At 43.0% G+C, this 24245-nt stretch overlaps 1 protein-coding gene across 1 annotated transcript; it reads left to right on the top strand.

Moving 5' to 3' along the window:
- Nucleotides 1-65: 65 nt before the first annotated feature.
- On the top strand, nucleotides 66-22824 carry wdr36 (WD repeat domain 36). The gene is made up of 23 exons (XM_060038296.1): nucleotides 66-1144; nucleotides 2998-3025; nucleotides 3296-3396; nucleotides 4410-4530; nucleotides 5298-5430; nucleotides 6520-6574; nucleotides 7217-7349; nucleotides 8212-8387; nucleotides 9318-9438; nucleotides 9872-9937; nucleotides 11574-11657; nucleotides 12997-13157; nucleotides 14159-14273; nucleotides 15379-15553; nucleotides 16943-17051; nucleotides 17874-17953; nucleotides 18741-18848; nucleotides 20284-20381; nucleotides 20472-20638; nucleotides 20989-21102; nucleotides 21371-21452; nucleotides 21812-22017; nucleotides 22351-22824. Exons 1-23 carry the CDS (start codon nucleotides 989-991, stop codon nucleotides 22498-22500), a joined length of 2739 nt encoding a protein of 912 aa, XP_059894279.1. The 5' UTR covers nucleotides 66-988; the 3' UTR covers nucleotides 22501-22824.
- The last annotated feature ends 1421 nt before the right edge of the window (nucleotides 22825-24245 follow it).

Below are 24245 nucleotides of genomic sequence, written 5' to 3'. Positions count from 1 at the left end.
GTTATCAAGGAAATGTATAATTATTTTAACAGTAGTCTGGCTGAGCGGAAATGGACAGCGTCCTGTTGCTGGCATTCCCGTATTGTGCTCCCCCTCAAACTCGGAAACTAGGCAGTATGGCAAGTTTTGAAGAGGACTTTGACGGCGCTGTAAAGCTAGCATGTTTGGCTCTTTCCGTCGAAAATTGCAAAGAACTTCAAAAGATTTGCTGACAGCATTTGCTGAGGAAGAAAGATGTTCTTGCCTGTTTTCCCACAGGCTATGGCAAAAGCTGTATATATAAAGCGTGGCCTATTGTGTGCAGCGAGCTAGCAGGGGTAATGTTCAATTCGACCTCGGAGACTTGTAAACACAGTATTGTGTCATTTTATATAACTATAAAAGGATCTTCACATAGGCGACATACATCTTTAATCGTTTCTTGAGGCGTTTGCGGTTGGGATTGAGCCATCTCTCTGACAGCCTCTGAACGTTAAGACGTTCCATCCAAATAATTTCCCCCCCGGCACTATTTTGCATGGACACCGCTGCTGCTTCCCCGGGTTAGCCCCACCCTAGACGATTGTGATTGGTTTAAAGAAATAAAAACAGGCCAGCCCAGTTTCCCCCCGGATAGAAGCTCTAAATAGCGTGGTTCCAGACAATTCTACTTGCTGTAGTTTGCTCTGGCTTTGCGAGACTATTTTAACAGTATCCTTATCCTTGTTATTATTATTATTATTATTATTATTATTATCTTAATTTTTTCATCATCATTATTATGATGATGATGATAGAAGGCTCGTGTGAACGGGAAGCTTTGTATGCGGAACTTCCATAGCTAAGGAGAGGGGACCGGGTTTGGTGTAACTCATCTAACTATAAACACGCGGAGCGTGCCGTTCACGTCATCTCAAATCGATTCCAGTTTTATTAATCCAAGCTCTGGAATTATCATTTCTTACACGTATTTTAAAGTCATTGGAGTCGCTACGTGTGAGTTGTGGAGATGCTGGCTCACGAGGTGACCGGGAGCTCGCTGTTCTCCGGGTTCCGTGCGCTCGGGCTGTACTCTAACCACCTCCCGCACGTGCTGCGGTACCACGCGAGGCACCGGGAGTTCTACGTGACCACGGCGGTGGGAAACCGTTTCCACACCTATAATGTAAGTCCTAATGTGCTATACTATGTCTTTAGTTTCATATGAATTAGGTTAAATATGTTTAATTACAATAATACTGCCCATGGAATGTGATGATGTAGGGTTGTGATAAGAACAATATGTATAACGATAAAGACATGACTTAATTATGGTTGTTGACATGCTGGCACTGCAGCCTCAGCGGCTCCCTGCTGGCCCGAGGCTGTACCTCCTGCTGCGGCAGATGTGCTGCTGAAAAGATTTGCAACTAGTTAAGTAAATTCTCAAATTAAAAATCACCTGCAAATTAACGTTGTCCATAAGGCTGCAACCGAAAGAAAGTTGTCTGCAAATTTAAACATTGGCGTAAAGCACCACACTCTTTTATCTCCTGCAAGAATTGTCCGTCAACAGTGGCAATTTGTCGGTTAGAATGTCCAGGGCTTTAAGTCGGGCAGGGCGTACTGGTCACTCCGGTAGTCGATGAACGGCAAGAATTTTTTTTAATTTCTAATGGTCTTGTGGGTTTGCAGATGGTGCTTTAGACCAAACCTGTCGATGCGTGGCAATTATGACGTGACTTCAACACTCCCAGCCAGAGAACATGCTTTCTCCCACATTTGTATATATAATTATCTTGTTGGTTCCCAAGCACTGTCACCAGATCCCTAGCCCTCTGAGCAGCCGCCGGTAAAGTTCTGGTTCTGTAAGCCGATAAATTCAAACTACTCCATAGCTCGAGTGAGTGAGGATGCCGTTCAACTGCATTCGCTGTCTGTCAGTTTTCAGCTGAACCAAGGTTGTTAACACGTCTTCATAGTTATCATTTTTTAAGGTAGACTAGACAGGCACATATGATGTTTCGATCAGCGGGTATCATAACTTTGGTTTTGTTTCTCGCTGCTACGGTTGCTCATTAAGCATTCCCCGAAGTTCTTTACGGACGCTGTAAATAACCTCATGATGAAGCTCATATGATATCTCTTAAAGTTCAGGGCGTTGCGGATGACAGTGATTTCTTCAGTGCAGTAGAAGGCTGCTGTACTCTGATGCGCGCCTGACACCTCTTACCTTTCCACCTGCATGCCCAGCACCATCATACCCCTGTCCAACTATATGAGCAGGATCTAAATTCATCTCTCAATCTGTACAACAAATGTTTTACACGTATACTCGCCTATAGTGTCAAAAGAAAATAATCCTGAAAACTCCTCTCGCACTGAGTAGCTGCCTGAACAGTCCATGAGCCGAATTTACTATGGTATCCCTGCATTTGCAGAGAATTTAGTCTTGGATCTGTTTTCGACACGTCTCCATTATGTTCTGAATTGGACGGGATCGATGATATGTAGGATCGATGACCGCTTGAGTCTATAGTCTTTGCGCTCTGTTGCTTGTTGGTGTGAGAAATTTCACTTGGAATATATAGACTGGCCCTTTCGCAAGGCAACATTAATCCAAGTCTAGTGATGCACAGTCATTATCAGCTCATATCCGCCCTTAACACGTGATACAAATACATTTATAAATAATCTCCTATTACATTTCCAGACTTCAACCTCAACGACCTTCAATTGGTTTGTTTAGGATGGTATTCTTCTGTCTTTAGAATATGCTGACCAAATGTCCTGTCTAGGATCAATATCTAAGTAAGATATTTGGATCTAGAAAGAAGTACTTATGTAAAAAGTACTTTTAAGAAAAAAGTACTTAAAAATGTATGTCATTTCTGATTTAATAATGCATTATTCTGTTAAATGTTATTCTGATTGTAGTAAATGGTTAAAAGTCATTCTCTTGTCAATCCCTTTTACTTATTTTAATGTTTTAATAACATCTATTTATAATATATATTTTTTGATTTTATTTGGACACAGGTTAAGAAGCTGGGCATCGTTGCTGTCAGTAAGTTTACAACTCCGAGTTTCCTCTTATTCATTGACATGTCTTATTTTGTTAACTTGTTGACAACAAGTTGTCCTGTCAACACATGATTTAATCATGTGTCGACATGTAGTCTTATTTGTTGACATGTCTTATTTGGTAATTTGAGCCAATGTCCATTTATAATCTTAGTTTAACTATTGAAAACGTTTTTAATATATTTACTCATGTGATCTTTTTTTTTTTATGTTGATGTTTTGCAAACCTGAACCAACCTTTTCCCTCCCCAAGGTAATGCTCTCCCAGGGGACATCTCCTGTCTTGCGGCTGACAGGGTGTTGGTGTTTGCTGCTGTTGGTCGAGATGTCTATGCCTTTGCCCGCAACAAGGAGGTCAGGAGGGTTTCATACTCTATTATATAGACTATTATATTATCATTCTCTATTATTACAAGGGGCGTTCATTATGAGTTGACAATTTGTGGCTACACTTGCAGATCAAACCAGAAATACTGGTGGGTTAAACACTCATTTCTATTTTCTGAGAGATGCATTGGTTCCCAGACATGATTTGGGAACCTGCCATGCATTGAATTACAATATAATTTTTTATGACATAATTAACTAATTTGAAACAACGTGTAGTTTCCCAAAATCTATAATAATGACTCTAATTAGGTCAGTCAGGCACTACCCTTCGTCATCAGTCGGGCTTTCCTGGTTTAAAATTGAAATTTGGGCTTCGATTAGTCGCATACTATTGGTGAGTTAACTCGCGATTAATCACACTTTTAAAATTATATTTTAAATACACCCCACTTTAATTTAAATGAGAATATCAAATGGAATGACACATTGTCATTCATACCAAATGTACTTAATAAGCAACAATTTGTGATCGTGAGGGAGTTTTATTGACTCCCTCAGTGTGGGTTGAATATGAAATTTACGGAACACCACAGATTTGGGAATTGTTAACAGGCAGTCAATTAGTACAATTGTAAACCAACAGTTACTACAAGTGTAGTTAAATTCAAATAAGTAGCACCACAGATTTGGGAATTGGAAACAGGCTGTCACTTACTGCAATGGTAATCAGGAAGTCACTTACTGTAAGTGTCATTTAATGTAAAGCAAGTGGAATTTTTTTTGAAATAAGATTGTGTTAATAACAAGCTCATTTTGACAGCCCTAATTTAAATACATTTTTGTAATGATTTGACTATGGATTTCTTGGGGTGTCACCGAATGAAAAGTCACAAGTCCGACCAGTAGTAAACGTTAATCCTGTGATCCTTTACATGCAAACAGTCTAATGGACTTCAAACGTCTTCCTGAGTCGACCCATCCTTAATCATCATACTCAATTATCATACTAAATCTCTCTCTTTCTCTCTCCCATCAAGATAGTCCACCACTACTCGCACGCACATGCCTCAGACGTCCACCTCTTATTGGTTCTGGGAGACACGCTGGTGTCGGCTGACCGTGACGGACTCCTGCTAGTCTGGGACGTCCCCACTCAGGGTAAACCCTTTACATTACATACATTAAGGGGATTTTGCTGAGACTTTTATCAAAAGCGAATTCCAACCATTCAATCACACATTCAACACCGACGGTGGAGTCAACCACGCAGGGCGACAGCCAGCTCGTTGGGAGTAGTTAGGGTCAAGTGTCTTGCTCAGGGACTCCTCGGCTACTGCCGCCCATAAACCCTTTAACCTCTAACCTCATATCTCCTCATCCCAAGGGGAGTCTCCCTTTAAGTTGTGCAGATATACTCTATTCTCTCTGTTCCCCACGTCGGATCGCTGTAATTCAGGAGCATGAATATCTTTTTTTTTTATAAATATATAGATGGATGGATATGGATTGTTTCTATTGTATATTAGTACCTCTACTGACCTCAGTTTGTTTCTATCGTATATTAGTCCCTCTAGTGACCTCAGGTTGTTTCTATTGTATATTGGTACCTCTAGTGACCTCAGGTTGTAGTTCTGCTATCCGCCAGGTCGACTAAATTGTGGGAATTATTGTAAATGTCGAGTCGTACTGGAGTTGTGTCCAATTTTTATTATCTTAAACTTTTTGTTATACAGGACAATAAGTAAGATGACGATCAATAACCAGACATTTCGCCATATGTGCATTTTAGGGGGAAATTTGTGTGGTTGCATGCCAAACTGTTTTGTGATGACACTATACATTATATTATTAATTTTCTGACAGCTTCCTGTCTAACATCCTTATATTCCAACCTCATTCCTGTTCCCTCAACTTGAATTGACCAGAGGAGTACCTGCGCCTGACCTTTGACCCAGCCACCTTTGACCTATCTGCCCTGGCCCACCCTAGCACCTACCTGAACAAGGTGTTGTTGGGGAGTTCCCAGGGTGCTTTGCAACTCTGGAACCTCAAGACCAAGTAAGTCAATTTTAGGTATACTTAATTTTTTTTAAACTAGTGTGTACAAGATGCATCATTAGGTTCAGTCACTGAGACAGTAACGTTATCTTGCTTTAACGTATTTAATCTAGGCTCACAATGCAGCCAGCCTGCATCTCACAGGCTTCATTCTCCCCGTGTTTTTGTTTTGTGATATAGGTTTGCTGTAAAATAAGTAAACCTAGACTTCGCACATCCCCATGTTAGTTGAAACTAACTTGCTGCTCCGCCACTTAAAAAAAAAAAAAAAAAAGAGCTCATGAGTGAAGCCGTTGACTGCACACATGACCATGGGCTCACTGGCAAATACAGAATACGCTTCTTTTTGCTGGTTATTAATGTTTTATATTTTAATTGTAGTTTCGGCTCATTTTATTCAGTCTAATCATACATTTCCAACTTTTTAACACGTGTGCAAAAGTGAAGTCTCTTTTTAAATCCCAATAATTCTTGAATGTAACCACTCGCCATCGTGGCTTACTTAGAACCATAATACCAGACCTACCCCCTTACGTCTAAACTCATAGAAACAGTCAGAACTGCGTGGTTCCGCTCTTAACTAATCAAGACTAAACTCCATAGTGCCCTTTGTGGTTCCACTCTTGACTAGTCCAAATTAAACTCGCTAGTGCTGTGTGTGATTCCTCTCTTAAAGATCCTGTATTCATTTTTATGTTATGTGATATTATTGAGAAATCAAAGCGTGGCGTGTTGTTTTCTGCATCTACTGCTCTCAATGGAATGTCACGTGAGCATAGATAGATATAGGCAGATAGATAAATACTTTAATAATCCCAGGGGGAAATTATTTTTGTCACAAGGTTAGTATATAGGTTAGTATACCAAACGCGTGACGCCCACGTGGCCCGGTGTGGCCGATTCCGACTGATTGGTTAGATTGCGTAACATTAAAACAAGCACTTTATGTTTTTTAAAAGCAGACTTCTATTACATTATGGATAGGTATGAAATCGATTAATCGTTCAGCCCTAGTATCAATGTATTCATTTTATGAAAATGTAGGCATGTACTTTTAATATTCATAAATCATAAACTTTCTTTTTTTAGTAAATTGCTGTACACCTTCCAAGGCTGGTCGTCAGGGGTTACAGCTCTTCAGCAGGTCAGGCCACCCACTTTCACGTAATACATGGTGCACACCCACAGACAGGATTACTGAGATTACACTCACGTAATACATGGTGCACACCCACAGACAGGAATACTGAGATTACACTCACGTAATACATGGTGCACACCCACAGACAGAATACTGAGATTACACTCACGTAATACATGGTGCACACCCACAGACAGAATACTGAGATTACACTCACGTAATACATGGTGCACACCCACAGACAGGAATACTGAGATTACACTCACGTAATACATGGTGCACACCCACAGACAGGAATACTGAGATTACACTCACGTATTACATGGTGCACACCCACAGACAGGAATACTGAGATTACACTCACGTATTACATGGTGCACAACCACAGACACGAATACAGAGATTACACTCGCGTATTACATGGTGCACAACCACAGACACGAATACAGAGATTACACTCACGTATTACATGGTGCACAACCACAGACACGAATACAGAGATTACACTCACGTATTACATGGTGCACAACCACAGACACGAATACAGAGATTACACTCATGTAATACAAGGTGCACACCCACAGACAGGAATACAGAGATTACACTCGCGCATGTCGTTTCGATAAAAAACTATTTTCTGCCCAGAGTCCTGCAGTGGACGTGATGGGCGTCGGCTTATCCTCTGGACGCATCCTCCTTCATGACATCAGAGCTGACAAGACGCTGATGTCCTTCAGTCAAGACTGGGGACCTGTCACCACACTCAGCTTCCGCACTGGTAAGACCTAGTTTGCTCAAGACCCTGTAAACCAGTTCAAACTAGAACCTCTCAAAACATGCTTAAGTCAGAACCTGTAAAAAGTTGTTTCAAACAGAACTTCTAAAGCCAGTTTAAACTAGAATCTTTAAAAAAAGTTTTAACTGGGACATGTAAAAAACTATTTAGTTCAACTGTAAACCAGTAAACTGCTTATATTCCATAATTGGACTTGAAATAACTCAGGAAAGCTGCATGCAAAAAATACAATGATTACATGTAATCATTGTATTTTTTACAATCGTGGGCTCTATTTTTTTTCTCCATGACTGTCCGACTCCAAATATGTATATTTGGAGTCGGACAGTCATGGAGAAAAAAAATAGAGCCCACAATTGTGACAATTTGTCAAATTTCAATCTCTGGATATTGAATGCAGTTCTCTGCAGATGTTTTGGGGATTTAAGGTTTAGCTTTTTCAAGTATCAACTCACTATTGAGGCGGGGGACTAGTGAAATAATCCTAAATCACTTTTTTTCCAAAATGATTTTCTTGCCTAAATCAGCTCTTTGTGATGCTGGCCACCTCCGGTAAAATCCCCAGCATCCTCAGTTGAACAGATCATGTGATCGTACCCCTTTAGTGTAATGGCCTATGTCGAGAGTGTGAATTAGGCCAATTTATTTTGCCTAAGTCACTAGGCAGAGTGACTTAGGCTTTGTTATTTCCCCCGCAGTAGTCTCTCATTGGTGTGCCTGACTAATGTAGCGTGGTAGTGCATCCTGCCACCCACAATCCTCCTCACAAGAGAAGCGCAATCTTCTGCTCCATCCCCTTCACTTCACGTGAACACTGACGTCCTTTGTTGCTCTGCTGTTCCAGACGGCCCTCCCATCATGGCGGCCGGCGGGCCTGGTGGTCACATGGCCTTCTGGGACCTGGAGAGCCGTCGCTTGGTAACGCAGCTGAGACACGCCCACCGCTCTGCCGTGGCCGGAGCAACCTTCCTACCCAGCCAGCAGCTGCTACTCACCAATGGAGCGGACAATGCCCTCAAGGTAGGATTTATTGGATAATCTTTATAACTTATAGCTTGGGGTGTAGCGGTACACGTATTTGTAACGAACCGTCATGGTACAGGCACTTCGGAGCGGTTACAGAGGTGTACCGCGGCACGTAAATGTGGCGTACATAGCGGGCAACGATCGTCGAATAGTCGGAGTCACGTAGAATATCGAATAATGAATGTGACTATCGTTATTTATTACACGGCTCTTCTCAATGCTGTTGAACGCTCCGTTGACTTGCATGGGCCTTCAAGACTACCGGTGGTGAATAGCGTTGCTAAGCGACGTCATGGTCTTTGGCAGACTATTTCTCTGCTGATCAACACTACGAATGCTGGTTCAAATAAATTGTAAAAAGACACACCGTGTGAAGTTATATTTTTGACGTGTCTAGTTCACCGTCATGCAGGCTGTGTTCAGTAAAATAAATAAATAATTAAATAACTGAATAGCGATCCGTTTTCAGTGCATGTAGGTCTATCTGCCTAAGCCCACGTTGAAATAATTTTGATGTTGAATGTTGATGGCGCAGTTGTTGAAATAAACAGATTGATTTCATACAAATCATAAAAGCCTCTCCCTGTGTCATTGTGTGTGTGTGTATCCGAGGTGCGTGCGTGCGTGGAGGGGTTCTTCATTGAGCGATTTTCAAATGTTATTCGAATACTTCTCAGCCAATATCAAATAGTATTTTTGCTATTTCAACAACCCCTGTCTGGGAATTCAGAAATGCAAATGCCATAACCAAGATTATTGGTGTTTTCATTGCTGCTGATCTACGGCCATTCTCCGTTGTTGACAAACAAGCAGTTTTTTTTTAATTTTCCCCTTAACTATGAACCGTACCGTACCGAACCGTGACTTTTGTGTACCGTTACACCCCCAGGAAGGGGAGTGGCTAATGCAAATTCTCTCTGGTAGGTGTGGGTGTTTGAGCAGGAAGGGGGTGTTGCCAGATTGCTACGGAGTCGTCAGGGCCACAGTGCTCCTCCCACCACCATACGTCACCACGGCAATGCTGGCCGGGACATCCTGAGTGCTGGTAGGAACAATGATGCTTCAATACCACATCAATAATATTACAATACATAACCAACTATACTACAATACCACACAAATAATACTATATCACACCAATGATGCTACCATACCACAACATTAATACTACAATACATCCCCAACTATACTATAATGCCACACAAATAATCCTACAATTCCACACCATTGATACTACCATACCACACCAATAATACTACAAAATATGAAACTTGACAAAATATGATATTTCAATATTGTTCATGGATGTCGCTCAATATTGTAGTATTAATTCAGATATTGGGTTGGGGCTGGGGTATTTGTTTCAACAACTTACTCTCAGACTTGAGAGGGCAACTTACGACTTGATCTAAAAACATTTTTTAAACTGTATTGAGTCAAACTTGTGTGTGTGTGTGTGTGTGTGTGTGTGTGTCTAGGTCAGGATGGGACACTACAGTCTTTCTCCAGCGTCCACGAGCGCTTCAACAAGAGCCTGGGACACGGTCAGTGGTGTAATCATATTAATAATAATAAAATGTTGCATGAATAATATTCATTACTACATTATTATATACGGTGCATTGTGTAGATCAGGGATGGGCAACTGGCGGCCCGCATCCTCACTCAGTGCGGCCCGCATCCTCACTCAGTCAGGCCCGCACATAATAAAAAAAAGAATAATAAAAAAAAAGAATAATAATAATTTATCGAGTTACAGAAAACTCGGTCAAGAAAGATGAGAAGAATTCATAGAATTTGAAGGCAAACCCATGCGTCTAGTTTGCTTAGAAGCGATATCAGTCATTAAAGATATCCACTTAAGTCGCCACTACAACTACTACAACTGCTTGTTGGGTTTGAGTTCATTGAGTTGTTGCACTTAATGTTGGGCCACTGTTTTTCAGTTTTTTGACTTCATTGAATGATGATGTATGTGAGCCCTTTGCACTGATACAAATACTGACCATTCATGTGGCTGTTTGAGCATGGAAAACATGAAATGAATGTATGTTGGTTCAATTAACATACCGTACATAGGTTATGATTCTGGATGATTTTTTAGGTAGTGGCCATCCCCAAAATGCACCAGAATACAGGAAATCATATCTACCAAATTCAAAATTGTGTAGCTTCTCTCAGCTCACGTTTAGTTGAAGTGTGCAGTCATGTGGCCCTCCGATGGTTATGATGAAAAATGTGGCCCTCATTATCATGAAAGTTGCCCATCCCTGGTGTAGATCATGGTGCCATCTAGCAGTGAGGCTGCCCACCCCAACCCACTCAATGCCCCCCAGCCCCACCCCAACCTACTCAATGCCCCCCAGCCCCACCCCAACCCACTCAATGCCCCCCAGCCCCACCCCAACCCACTCAATGCCCCCCAGCCCCACCCCAACCCACTCAATGCCCCCCAGCCCCACCCCAACCTACTCAATGCCCCCCAGCCCCACCCCAACCCACTCAATGCCCCCCAGCCCCACCCCAACCTACTCAATGCCCCCCAGCCCCACCCCAACCCACTCAATGCCCCCCAGCCCCACCCCAACCCACTCAATGCCCCCCAGCCCCACCCCAACCCACTCAATGCCCCCCAGCCCCACCCCAACCCACTCAATGCCCCCCAGCGCCACCCCAACCTACTCAATGCCCCCCAGCCCCACCCCAACCCACTCAATGCCCCCCAGCGCCACCCCAACCCACTCAATGCCCCCCAGCCCCACCCCAACCTACTCAATGCCCCCCAGCGCCACCCCAACCCACTCAATGCCCCCCAGCGCCACCCCAACCCACTCGATGCCCCCCAGCCGCTTTGGAAGGCCCAGGCCCTTGAAAGGTGGTCTGCACATAGAGGATACCCCCTAGTTTTGTGTTGATAGCTCAATAAGGACGTCAGTGTCGATGTGAAAAGATGCCAAGGGAAGCATCTTCGCCAAGAAACACATTTTGCACTTGACCCACGACGCTGGCTCAGTCCAACTCAATCGGGGTAACTATCTAAATTCCCCCAAATAAATCTTCTTCACGAAACGCAGGAAAATGCGGTCGCTGGTGACGCAGTTGCTGTAGCCAACAGGGCCCTTTGTGAGCAGCCTCTGAGGTTCGGCAGCAGTAATGATGTCCTCATTCTTATTACTACAGGCTCTGCCAACAAGAAGATGACCAAGAAGAAAGGGTTGAAGTTTGAAGAGATTCTGCTTCCACCAATCACCTGCTTTTCTTCAGGTAAAATACATTCACGCACGCATGCACACACACACTAGAGCTGTCAATCTTCCTCTATAATTCCCTCTATTCACCCCGTCGTAGGGCATTTAAACACATGAGAGAGTAGTGATGTGACACACCACTTGATAGATTAGATTCTCAACTTTAAGTCTATCATTACCATTGTGTGCCAAACGACATGCAAGTCCAACCCCACAAATGAGCAGCATGCAACAAGAGTAATGTATTCCATAACAATAATCAAGAGCCATCTTTTTCACGTCATTTGATCTACACAAAGCATATGAAAGATGAAACATGTTAGACAGTATATTGACTATTGATCGTGTTAAACCTTGTATTTAGTATTGATTGTGTTAAACAGTGTATTGGCTATTGATTGTGTTGAACAGTGTGTTGGCTATTGATCGTGTATTGACTAGTGATCTTGTTAAACACTGTAGGGACTATTGATCGTGTTAAACACCATATTGACTAACTAGTGATCGTGTTTAATAGTATATTGACTATTGATCGTGTTCAATAGTATATTGACTAGTGATCGTGTTCAATAGTATATTGACTAGTGATCGTGTTCAATAGTATATTGACTATTGATTATGTTAAACAGTGTATTGACTATTGATCGTGTTAAACCTTGTATTGACTATTGATCATGTTAAACCTTGTATTGACTATTGATCATGTTAAAACTTGTATTGACTATTGATCATGTTAAAACTTGCATTGACTATGAATCATGTTAAACCTTGTATTGACTATTGATCGTGTTAAACTTTGTAGTGACTATGGATCATTTTAAACCTTGTATTGACTATTGATCGTGTTCAATAGTATATTGACTATTGATTATGTTAAACAGTGTATTGACTATTGATCGTGTTAAACCTTGTATTGACGATTGATCATGTTAAACCTTGTATTGACTATTGATCATGTTAAAACTTGTATTGACTATTGATCATGTTAAAACTTGTATTGACTATGAATCATGTTAAACCTTGTATTGACTATTGATCGTGTTAAACTTTGTAGTGACTATGGATCATTTTAAACCTTGTATTGACTATTGATCGTGTTAAACCTTGTATTGACTATGTATTGTGTTAAACATCGTATTGATTATGGATCGTGTTAAACCTTGTATTGACTATGGTTTGTGTAAAGCCTCCTATTGATTATGGATCAGGTTAAACCTTTTATTGACTATGGATTGTGTTAAACCTTGTATTGACTATGTATCGTGTTAAACATCGTATTGATTATGGATCAGGTTAAACCTTGTATTGACTGGATTGTGTTAAACCTTATATTGGCTATTGATTGTGTTAAACAGAGAGTGCACGTGAGGGCGACTGGGACGGTGTGGTGGCACTGCACCGCGGTGAGGCGGCCGCGCGCACCTGGAACTACCAGCGGTGCACCATGGGAAAACACCGCCTGGCCCCGCCCGCTGACCGCCTGGACAACGCCCGCCTCAGCAACGTGCACACAACGGTAACACACCTCAGCAACGTGTACACAACGGTAACACACCTCAGCAACGTGCACACAACGGTAACACACCTCAGCAACGTGTACACAACGGTAACACACCTCAGCAACGTGTACACAACGGTAACACAATGTTCATCAACGTGCACACAACGGTAGCACAACCCTCGGCAACGTGCACACAACGGTAACGCACACCTCAGCAACGTGCACACAACGGTAACGCAAAGCTCAGCAACGTGCACACAACGGTAACGCAAAGCTCAGCAACGTGCACACAACGGTAACACACACCTCAGCAACATGCACACAACGGTAACACCCACCTCAGCAACTTGCACACAACGGTAACACAACCCTCAGCCACGTGCACACAACGGTAACACAAAGCTAAGGGGAAACACTCGGGGAACACAGGAATCACATCAAACCTTAACTAGAGTCTAACCCTATCGGTAGTGTTGTCTTTCCAGTTTTCTTTGCAATGTTCACAACACTGGGTAAGCCTAAAGAAGCAATGAGCTTGACTTAAAAAAGGACATGTCTCCTGATTTAGTTAGATTTTTTACTTGTAAAAGGTAACACTACAAACGAAGGCCTGAAGTCCAAATAAGAAAATAAAACAATGTTGCTCCGTAGGCTTCTAACTGAATTTTCCCGCGCATGAGGTCACTCCTTTTGACTTCATTACTCTATGGAAGCCTTATGGGTCCATGCTAATATGCAGTCTAAATGATAATAATCATCATATAATACGAAACATAACTTCATAACTAAATATCGACTAAATATGTCTCTTACAGTCGCCATCATATCAATGAATAAGCGCTACCTGCCCGTTGGATGGGTAGGGGTGTGGTTGTGTTTGTGTGTGTCTCAGGTGTTTCCCGTCTTTGGCTCACACAGTTAAAACAGACAGGTGCACATTATATAAAATATTTCCCTGTTGCAATTTATCTGGAAACTTGACATTAATTGTTTTTATTTTGTTCTCTTACATCCAGGCGGTTGACATTACTTCCTGTGGGAACTTTGTTCTGATTGGTTGGTCATCTGGTCACCTGGACGTTTACAACCTGCAGTCTGGCATCCACCGTGGTCACTACGGCAACCCCACTGGTAAAATAATAACACCATTAAATCAGATCTGTATCAATGCACTGATTCATATCACTGATCAGGATGTTCCCATGTTAGGTCTATCATGTAGATCTATCGTGTAGATAAAACCCAGGAGCGCACACGGGTCAAGCATTTATCAATATGCTGTAATCCCAACTCATGGCAATTAAAAGGATGATTGGTGACCTAAAGACCTGCTGCTGGCTAATCCCTTCTTTCTATTTCCATAAAGCTCCTGATGTGCTTCAGTTTGACATCTTCAGCCCACACAACTTTCAAACCACGCTTACATATTCTGTTCATTCATTATCGATCGATTTAAGGTGCTTTCACACGGACACAAGTTGATCAATGCATCATTAGGACAAACTAATTGAGCCAAACCGATAACATAAATAACCAGTTTCCAAAGCGAGTGTATGGCTGGAGGTCCAGTGACAGCAGACAGTGCTGTTATATCGCCTAGGGTTCTCCTTCCCATTGAACTATGTTGACCTGTAAATACTATGACTGCAATCCTTTGGCTGCGTCACACTTGTGTTCTGCCGGTTAGAGACATTATTATTCTGGTATCACTGTCCCTCATCTTCCATTAAAGTGGCGAGCCGGTTAGTTTCACATAGAGCTGGACGCACTGTGAAACCTCTCTTATGCTGGGTAAGTCAGACAGGCAGACTTCTCTACAGATACCTTATTCCTTTGAAGCTGAAAGCCCTGGGCATGCTGTAATGGGACAATTCTGTTGTCACACTCCGTATCCCTAACTACCCTTGGTTTGTATGAGCTTTTGACCCTTGACCCCCTTGGGAAGGTCGAGGAGAAGGGGCTCCAACTGATAAGGCACCGCTACGTCTCCCTCTGATACGCACATGAGGAGATCCATCTATTATTGAGTACCATCTGGTTAGGCATACTATAGTTTTATTGGAGATTACATCTGTTCTCAGCGTCCTGCAACGATTGGCGTGGTGCAGAATTCCATCACGACGCCCTTCTGGCCTAAACAGCGGTTGGTTTCTCTAGAGGGAAACTACAGTTCGATTGATCCCCCGGTGTGAACACTAACGCAGAGCGACTCTAACGATGTGTAATGGTGTTGCAGCACACGTGGGAGCCGTGCGTGGCGTGTGCGTGGACGGTCTGAACCAGCGCGTGTTCAGTGTCGGGGCCGACTGCCTCCTCAGGGCCTGGCGCTTTAAGACCCGTAGCCATGACGACCCCGCCCACCCCCCTCAGCTTGACAGCGCCCCCTCTCTGCTGCGCCTCCACCGAGACAGGTAATATACACTATATATAAGTGTGTGTGTGTGTGTGTGTGTGTGTGCCACAATTATTTCACAGTCCACCAAAACAAAATCTCAACACCCCGAGTCTTATTTTAAAATCATCTCAGAATGAATTGATCTTGGTTGCAATCTGGCCTTTGGCCAGCAGATGGCAGTACGTTGTAGACCTACTAGTGGACAAACAAGTGCTGATTGTAAATATACTATAAATATAAACAGTAAATATATACAAATTTTAGCTAGAAATGCAAGCACATAGGCGCGCAGCAAGCACGCCTATGTGCTTGTGCAATAGTCCCTTCACGAGATCTCACTCCACACCGTACGAGACAGATGCTGGTAGCACGAAGCTGTCTCTGCATTATCAGACATTGCTTCCCCAGGCATTTTCGAAAGCCAGTCCTTACGCCGTCACTGTGTACCTGTGTAAGGACATGGTTCCCTTTCAAAATGTCAATAGAAAGGGCTTTAAAGAGATGTTCAAAACACTTGATCCCAGGTACGCGTTTCCTGCCTGCACTCACTTCAGCCAAATTGAGATGCCAAAACTATACGGCAAGGTCCGCAAGCAAGTGGAGATACAAATCCATACTATTAAACATAAGTGTTTTTCAGAGATGGAAGTAACTTGAGAAAAGATTTAAAAAAAAAAATTGTGCAGTTTTGCTGCCTTACCAGTATTTTACCCCTTCAGAAGCATTTAAATCAAAATTAGAAGACACAATTAACATACCGTGATATAATACCGTTACCGTCTATGCCTCAAATCATACCGTGATATACATTTGAGTCCATACTGTACAGACCTAATTTGAAGGAACTATCTTATGTTAAATTCTAGGTTAGTCAAGCTTTTTGCTTGATTCAACTAACGTTAGCTACCGCTTTTTTGATGTGATATAATTTACAATAATATTATGTTTTTAGGACCGAGTCAACGCAGAGTACTGCACAAACGTAGACCTTGCATAAAGTTACTAAATTCTAACATGGGGCTATTTAGAAAAATAATCTGGCACGGGTGTTGTCCCGATTTAGGCTAATACACCAACAGCACATTTCTGTATAATAAAAGGCAAAAAATCTTTCCATTGTATTGTGTGCTACAACCTCCGTAATGAATATTCACGCTAAATCCCGCCCAGGGTAGCTCAGAATTCGAGTAGCCGTATATCTCGAGACACCGATCAGTCCTTGGACCAATGATTCTATGGCCCTTCTACGAAGCATGTGTGCAAACCTTGGAGTCATTGGGATTTATTGTTCATCAACATTTCAATTTTATCCTAAACTTTCTGTAATCTATAGAAAAATCTATCCTGATGGTGTGTGTTATGTGTGTGTGTGTGTGTGTGTGTGTGTGTGTGTGTGTGTGTGTAGTGGTATGCTAGCGTTGGCGCTGGACGATCTGACGCTAGTCGTCATCGACACAGAAACCGGACGTGTTGTCCGGAAGTTCTTGGGTCACAGCGGGAAAATAAACGACCTTGTAAGTATTGTCTGTCTGTCTCTGTCTACGTATATCTATATGTGTGTGTGTGTGTATATATATATATATTAGAGCTGTCAGTTAAACGCGTTATTAACGGCGTTAACGCAAACCAATTTTAACGACGTTAAAGATTTTATCGCGCGATTAACGCAATTATTTTATTTAAAAAAAAATAAAACTTTTTTTGGGCTCAAAACAAAGAAGCAGTAGCCTGACTGCAATGTTCAAATGACATTTGTTCAAAGCAGTCGTTTAATTGCACTATAGGCTCTTTTTTTGTATCGTCCTGTTTTGATCAGTATATGCCAATGTTGTTATCAATAAAAAATCATTTGCACAAGGCAAGCCGATGCACTTCACCATGTTGATAAGAGAATTAAAATGAGAAGAATTATGGGACAAAAAAATCAAGGGATATTTAGCATAGAAAAAGAATTTGTGATTAATCGTGAGTTAACTATGACATTAATGCGATTAATCACGATTAAATATTTTAATCGCTTGACAGCTCTAATATATATATCTCTATATGCATGGGTTTTATATTTTGGGTACATGTACGTATACACAAAATATGGGCGGTTGTCAGGGTTGGATGTGTCACTGGTTGGATTTTAGTGATGCTGTCCCAGTTAGTTTATTATTATTTTTTTAAATATTGAGATTTAAGATGAAAGATTCTGTTGTATCTTGACCGAACTATAGCTCTGTAGAGCGGAGTGCTGCTGCCCGGCGGTTTGTCCTGTCAGCTCAGTCTCCTGGCCAGGTATATACAGCAAGACACACTGCGCCTCTGACGTGTGTGTGTTCTACTTCTAGACCTTCAGTCCAGATGGCCGCTGGCTGATATCGGCATCGATGGACTGTACCATCAGAACCTGGGACTTGCCTTCTGGCTGGTAAGTACACTACAACTCATTTACCTTTCATTGTTACCACAGCTGAAATGGTAATGAGGCCACCAATGACTACCAATTGCACTTTTTTTGGCTGCAAGAAGAGTATTTTGAGCACAAGCGGTTTTCCCATGAATAAAACTAAAACAGGGCAGCCCTATTGGCAAAGATTCCTCCCTCAGCGTTGAGACATGAGGTAGACTACATACTTCATGGCTTAGTGAGATGAACTGTATACTTGATCATCCTACAAGTTCAACTTATTAAGGTTATATTTATATATATATATATATATATATATATATATATATATATATATATATATATATATATATATATATACACACACACAAATAGAATAAAATATAAGTATATCAATTAATTGTATAAATAATATCAGGAAGACATCCCTAGATATAATTCGTTCCATGACTAAAACAAATACATTTGTCTGATTACCACACCACACCACACAACGAAACTGGGGGGTCTGGAAACCCGGACTGGGAATGTGGGGCTGATGTATTTTAGTGTTTCTTGCAAGATCAGCTTGAAGTAAAAATCATAGAACAAGCGACAAATTGGACATGGGAAAGTTGCACTAAATGATTCAAAAACTCTTTCCTACTACCCTATTGGGAGCCACAAGATGTAAAGTCGGTGAAGACACCCTTTTAATCGTACCTACACCACTTTAATGTAACATTACTAATTCTAATTGAATACATCATAGCCAGTCAACATACTCTCATTATACACTTGTACTTTATTTTGAAATGTCTTTCTGCAGTATGGTGGACTGCTTTCTGTGTGAGACGGCTGCGGTCAGTGTCTCACTCTCTCCTATCGGAGACTTCCTCTCCTCGGCCCACGTGGACAGCCTCGGGATCTACCTCTGGTCAGTGTTCATGGATAACACTGCCGACACTCTGACGCACTGCTGGATATGAACTGGATATGAAGCGCATATCCAGCGTCCGTAGCGCACGGAATGTTATATTATTTTGTGTAGCGCAAAATCCGTATTTTAAAGAGATAAGCTGAAGCTCTCCTCTTGTTAAAAAAAAAGAAATTCTGCAGCGGCGGTCATATTTTCACCTTGCAGCGGCGTACCGCCTCTGCAAGGTGCATGTAGGGGAAACACTGCACTATTAAAACACTGCTGAGGTACTGTAAACGCACTGCTAACACACTAGATGCTGTCGAGGTAGTGCTGTCAAGCGATTAAAATATTTAATTGCGATTAATCGCATTAATGTCATAGTTAACTCACGATTAATCACACTTTTTTTTTCTATTCTAAATATCCCTTGATTTCGTGCTGCTCGCCTTTAAGTGGGATCCGAGAGTTGAGATGGACAGTTATAAAAATATATTTGGTAAGATGGATATAAGAAGAGAGACCCACAGTGAATTCAACCCGGTGCACTTGACATCGGGTAGGTGCATGATGGTGGTAGGCCTACCGTAAGTCTTCAATAGCCCAGGGTTTTATTTGTTTTTATCACTGAACTTTCAAACAGAACTTTTGCTCAGCAAAGATGGGAAATAATATAATATTTATTATTTAAACCAGTATGAATATTCCTATCGTACGTAGGCCTATACACATTACCAGGCTATCGACACACGCACACGCACACACACACGCAGTGGTGGAGTGGTAATTGGGAGGATTCGCGGTGGGCCGTTAACGTTTCGGGACTGTCGGGCTGATTACTGCGGGATAACAATATTGCGTTTATAGAAGTTCCTTGCAGCGCCGTCCGGCAGCCTGAGCTCTGCGCCCAAAACCTCTCACTCACTCAACAGCCGCAGCACCCACAAACTGTCAATGTCGCAACCAAGTCGATTTTGACTAGAGGGGAGTAACTGAGCGGCCCCTCCCAAAGTGGTACAGCCCAGGTGGACCTTGAACTGCGATTGGTCAAAAAGCGTAAAAGCTAATGACAACATTGAACTCTCGTGCAGGCTCGAACAGCGACACACAAACACACACACACCCTTTTAAGGAGTTTTTCACCCGCTCCGTATCCTTGCCTGCCCCAACAAGTTTGTGCGTTGTGCTTGTTGTTTTGTTTCCGGTGTAGCTAGATCCGGTATGGTGTTGTCGTTTTTCTGATGTGACTAGTTGTTGCTCGACAGCAGGTGAAAAAACGACGTTTGCCAAACCAAAAGACAAAAAAAAATTGGTTTGCGTTAACGCTGTTAATAACGCGTTAAACTGACAGCACTATGTCGAGGTAATATGTAATATTGCTAATAGTGATGCTAGATGCTCCAACGGTAACATTGGGTCATGCTAATGCTACAGGTTTCATTTCATGCTCCAGGTCCAATAAGAGCATCTATAGCCTGGTCTCACTCCGCCCTCTTCCTGCTGACTACCAGCCAGTGACGGTGAGCCTCCCTGGCTCCTCCCCCAGCCCTGGTAGACACCCCTTTCTTTAAACAACTCCACATCCAAATGAATCAGCCGTAGCTTTATTTCTTAAATGAGATCTGGTGTCCACGGTTTCAGACGAGGAGGGACACGGGGAGAGCTGTGTTACCCTGGGCGACGAGGACGAGGACCAGATGGCGTCTGCCTGCTGGGACTCCCAGGAGCAGCTGGAGCGTCACCTGGTCACCATGACATCACTTCCTGAGTCCCGCTGGAGGAATCTGTTCAACCTAGATGTTGTTAAGGTAACCAGGTTCAGTACACTGACCTGCTCAACCCCTATAAACGGAACCCCTACATACTCAACCCCTACACACTGAGCCCCTACACACTGAGCCCCTACACACTGGGCCCCTACACACTGAACCCCTACACACTGGGCCCCTACACACTGAACCCCTACATTCTGAACACACTGAACCCCTACATTCTGAACACACTGAACCCCTACATTCTGAACACACTGAACCCCTACATTCTGAACACACTGAACCCCTACATTCTGAACACACTGAACCCCTACATTCTGAACACACTGAACCCCTACATTCTGAACACACTGAACCCCTACTGTATTGCTCTGCATTTCTTCCAGAGGAGGAACCAGCCCCAGCAGCCCCCCCAGCGACCAGCCGCTGCCCCCTACTTCCTGCCCACCGTCTCGGGCCTTCAGCCCAGCTTCCAGACCCCCGAGGCCCCGGTCAACCAGGTACTGTCATATTATTATCATTCATGGAATATAGTTACAGCTTCCAGTCCACCAGGTACTGTCATATAATTATCATTTATAGAATATAGTTACAGCTTCCTGTCCACCAGGTACTGTCATATTATTATTTATAGAATATAGTTACAGCTTCCAGGCATCCAGGTGCTGGGATATTAGTTATGACACCACGCTGATCATAAGTTATTAGACCACACTGATAAATAAATTGTAATTATGAAAATTAGCTTTAACTTTTAGTTGTTTCCAGTCTAAGGTTTTGAGGCTCGGAGCTATGGCGCAAAAAACAGCATTCAGCATCGCCTTGGAAACCGCGCTGGATGATGGAGACTGTAGGTTCACTTGCTGTCTACAGATAATATATAATTTATATAATTCAATTCATAATAATAATTTCATAATTACATTTTCATGTAGTATGTGTTTCAGTAAATGTGTGTAAAGTAAATATGTGTGTACAGTGTATATGCTTGTTTGTGCATTATTATTCCTGTAACATCAGTGTTATTTCATCATTCAGTATCTATTCTTTCAGAATACTAATTCTATGATGAAGATGATGATGGTGATGATAATGATGAGGATAATCATATCTATTATTAGAGATAGTTATTATTAGTGTCCCTGTACGTCCGAACAGGAAGGTTTGAAATGGGCCCTGCACTAGTATGATGATATTTATTCCCATCAGATGTCGCTCCTTTGGCGTTGCTGAAGTCTCTGGGACCTTCTGCCGTGGACCTCGAGCTGCGCGGCCTCTCTCCTGACCTAGGCTCCTCCCCCCAGCCAAGCTCCGCCCCCCAGCTCCTAGTGGCCTTCCTCCAGATGCTGGAGGCCATGTTGGAAGAGAGGCGGGACTTCGACCTGGCCCAGGCCTACCTGGCCCTCCTTCTCAAGGTATCACCCTGATCTATGGAGGCCGTCTAATGGTCTCTTTTCCTTAGGAATGTTCTCAACTGTCTGAAACGGCCTGGAGGTATTTAAGTGGCAGTAGGAATGGATCTGGAGAACTAATATTAAATGTTTTTATAATATAGAATACTGAACTGGAAATTGCATCCTTCAACAAACGTAATCTTCGGTTTACGAGGAAAGCTTTATTTATCTCTCGCGTTGACTTTCTGTAGCTCAACGTGGCCAGCCTACAAATCCTATGAGCCAACTGGTTTTCTGTATGTGATTGTGGAATGTATGTAAAGGAACAATGTGGTTTCTTTGTTCCTAATATAGCTTTACCTGCGGCCGTTGTCGGCTGACCCTCTTGCCGTTGCGACCTTGCAGCGTCTCCTCGGGCGCCTGGAGACGATATGGGCGGAGCTCCGCGTCTCATTTGACCAATCGCTGTGCCTGCTGACCTACACCAAGACCGCACTGCTCTGAGGCTGCTGGCGCCATGCTTTCATTTTGATACGCAGAAGACATGCCACTATAAGTGTATAGTGTGTGTGTGTGTGAGTCCTTGTCTCTCTGGCTATGAACACATCCCAATATCGGAGCAATAGTTAGGACCTATGACTCTATACAACCTATATATATATCTGTTACTCTTAAATTGGTATATCTTGATGAATTGTAATGTTTGTTTGTTTTGTATTTTACCCATTGCTGTCCTGCCTCCCTGGTCTTATTACCTTTGCCAAATGTGTTTTGACATAAATAAAGGATTAATAAAAAATGGACTAATAAACGACATACAACAGCTCAGCTATACAATTACCATTTTACGAAATATTCCAACCCAGGATGGACTTTTCAAAGGGGAACAAACTGACTATCCTTTTGTCTGTATCTTTAAATGCTAATGAGGAGGAGAGAGGCTGGTCTAGGTGGAGGGTGGGGGTGTGGCCCTGAGCAGCTTGCGGCCACGGTACAGGGGGAGCAGGATACCCAGTGCTCGTTTTACAGCTAACGCCATTTCTAGCCACTGGGGGACCATGGGCAGGCTAGGGGAACCCATATTAATGTGAGAAAACCTCATAAAGGGACATTTTCATGCCATGGGACCTTTAACTACAGTATAACGTGGAACAAATACTAATAAATATATTCTAAATATACTAGACGACATTAACTCTATCATATTCGTTACCTAACAATAACATGCCATATTATTGTGAGACATACAGTGAACCAGAGTGCATATAACTAGTAGAGAAAAATCCATGCATTCACTATTTCCAAGATTTCATAGTAATAGCTACATTGACCACAAGGAGGAGATATAAAACACACAACATAACTGTTCTACCGCCTAAATCATGTTGGTCCAAACCTTTTGGACGTCCAACCAAGATGTTTGCCTCCTGACCCTCAACCAATAGATGGGCCAGAATCTCCAGTGCTGGAAGATGATAGTCTCGCCGAAGATGGAACGTGGTACTCGTGCAAAAGTCAATTCATCAGCCCACCCCATCTCCTGGTGCCACTCCCTGCTGAAGACCACATTAAACCTTCACAAAGTGTGCTTGCTGCCGAGAACCTGCTCCCATCGCCACCATGCACTATAGCCCATCGGAAGAACCTGGCGCCGGTAACGGACCATTGTGCAGAGGGGTAGGGGCCACACAGAGGGGTAGGGGGCCACAGAGCGGGGTAGGGGCCCACAGAGGGGTAGGGGCCACACAGAGGGGTAGGGGACCCACAGGGGGGTAGGGGCCCACAGAGGGGTAGGGGCCACACAGAGGGGTAGGGGACCCACAGGGGGGTAGGGGCCCACAGAGGGGTAGGGGCCACACAGAGGGGTAGGGGCCCACAGAGGGGTAGGGGCCCACAGAGGGGTAGGGGACCCACAGGGGGGTAGGGGCCCACAGAGGGGTAGGGGCCACACAGAGGGGTAGGGGCCACACAGAGGGGTAGGGGCCACACACCTTGTCTTAAAACTCTGTTTCTGCGTTGTTCAGGCCCTGGGCATTCATCGCCGAGAGGCTGATGTGAAAAGTGTGAAGCCATTGGAGGATTACAGCAGGACGAGATATATTAAATTTTTATCCCATTTAAGGAAGGTAGCTGAGTGGTTCTCTACATTACATTACAGCATATTTATGTGGTGGGAGTAATTCACACATGTGCAAGTCACAAGCCAGCATGAAAGATATTTAAGCTGCAAAACATACCGTTCCAGCAGT

This window comes from Gadus macrocephalus, chromosome 19 (assembly GCF_031168955.1).
Source record: "Gadus macrocephalus chromosome 19, ASM3116895v1".
Lineage (NCBI taxonomy): Eukaryota > Metazoa > Chordata > Actinopteri > Gadiformes > Gadidae > Gadus > Gadus macrocephalus.
Note: the sequence above shows the minus strand (reverse complement) of the source record. Positions and strands in the feature narration are given on the sequence as shown.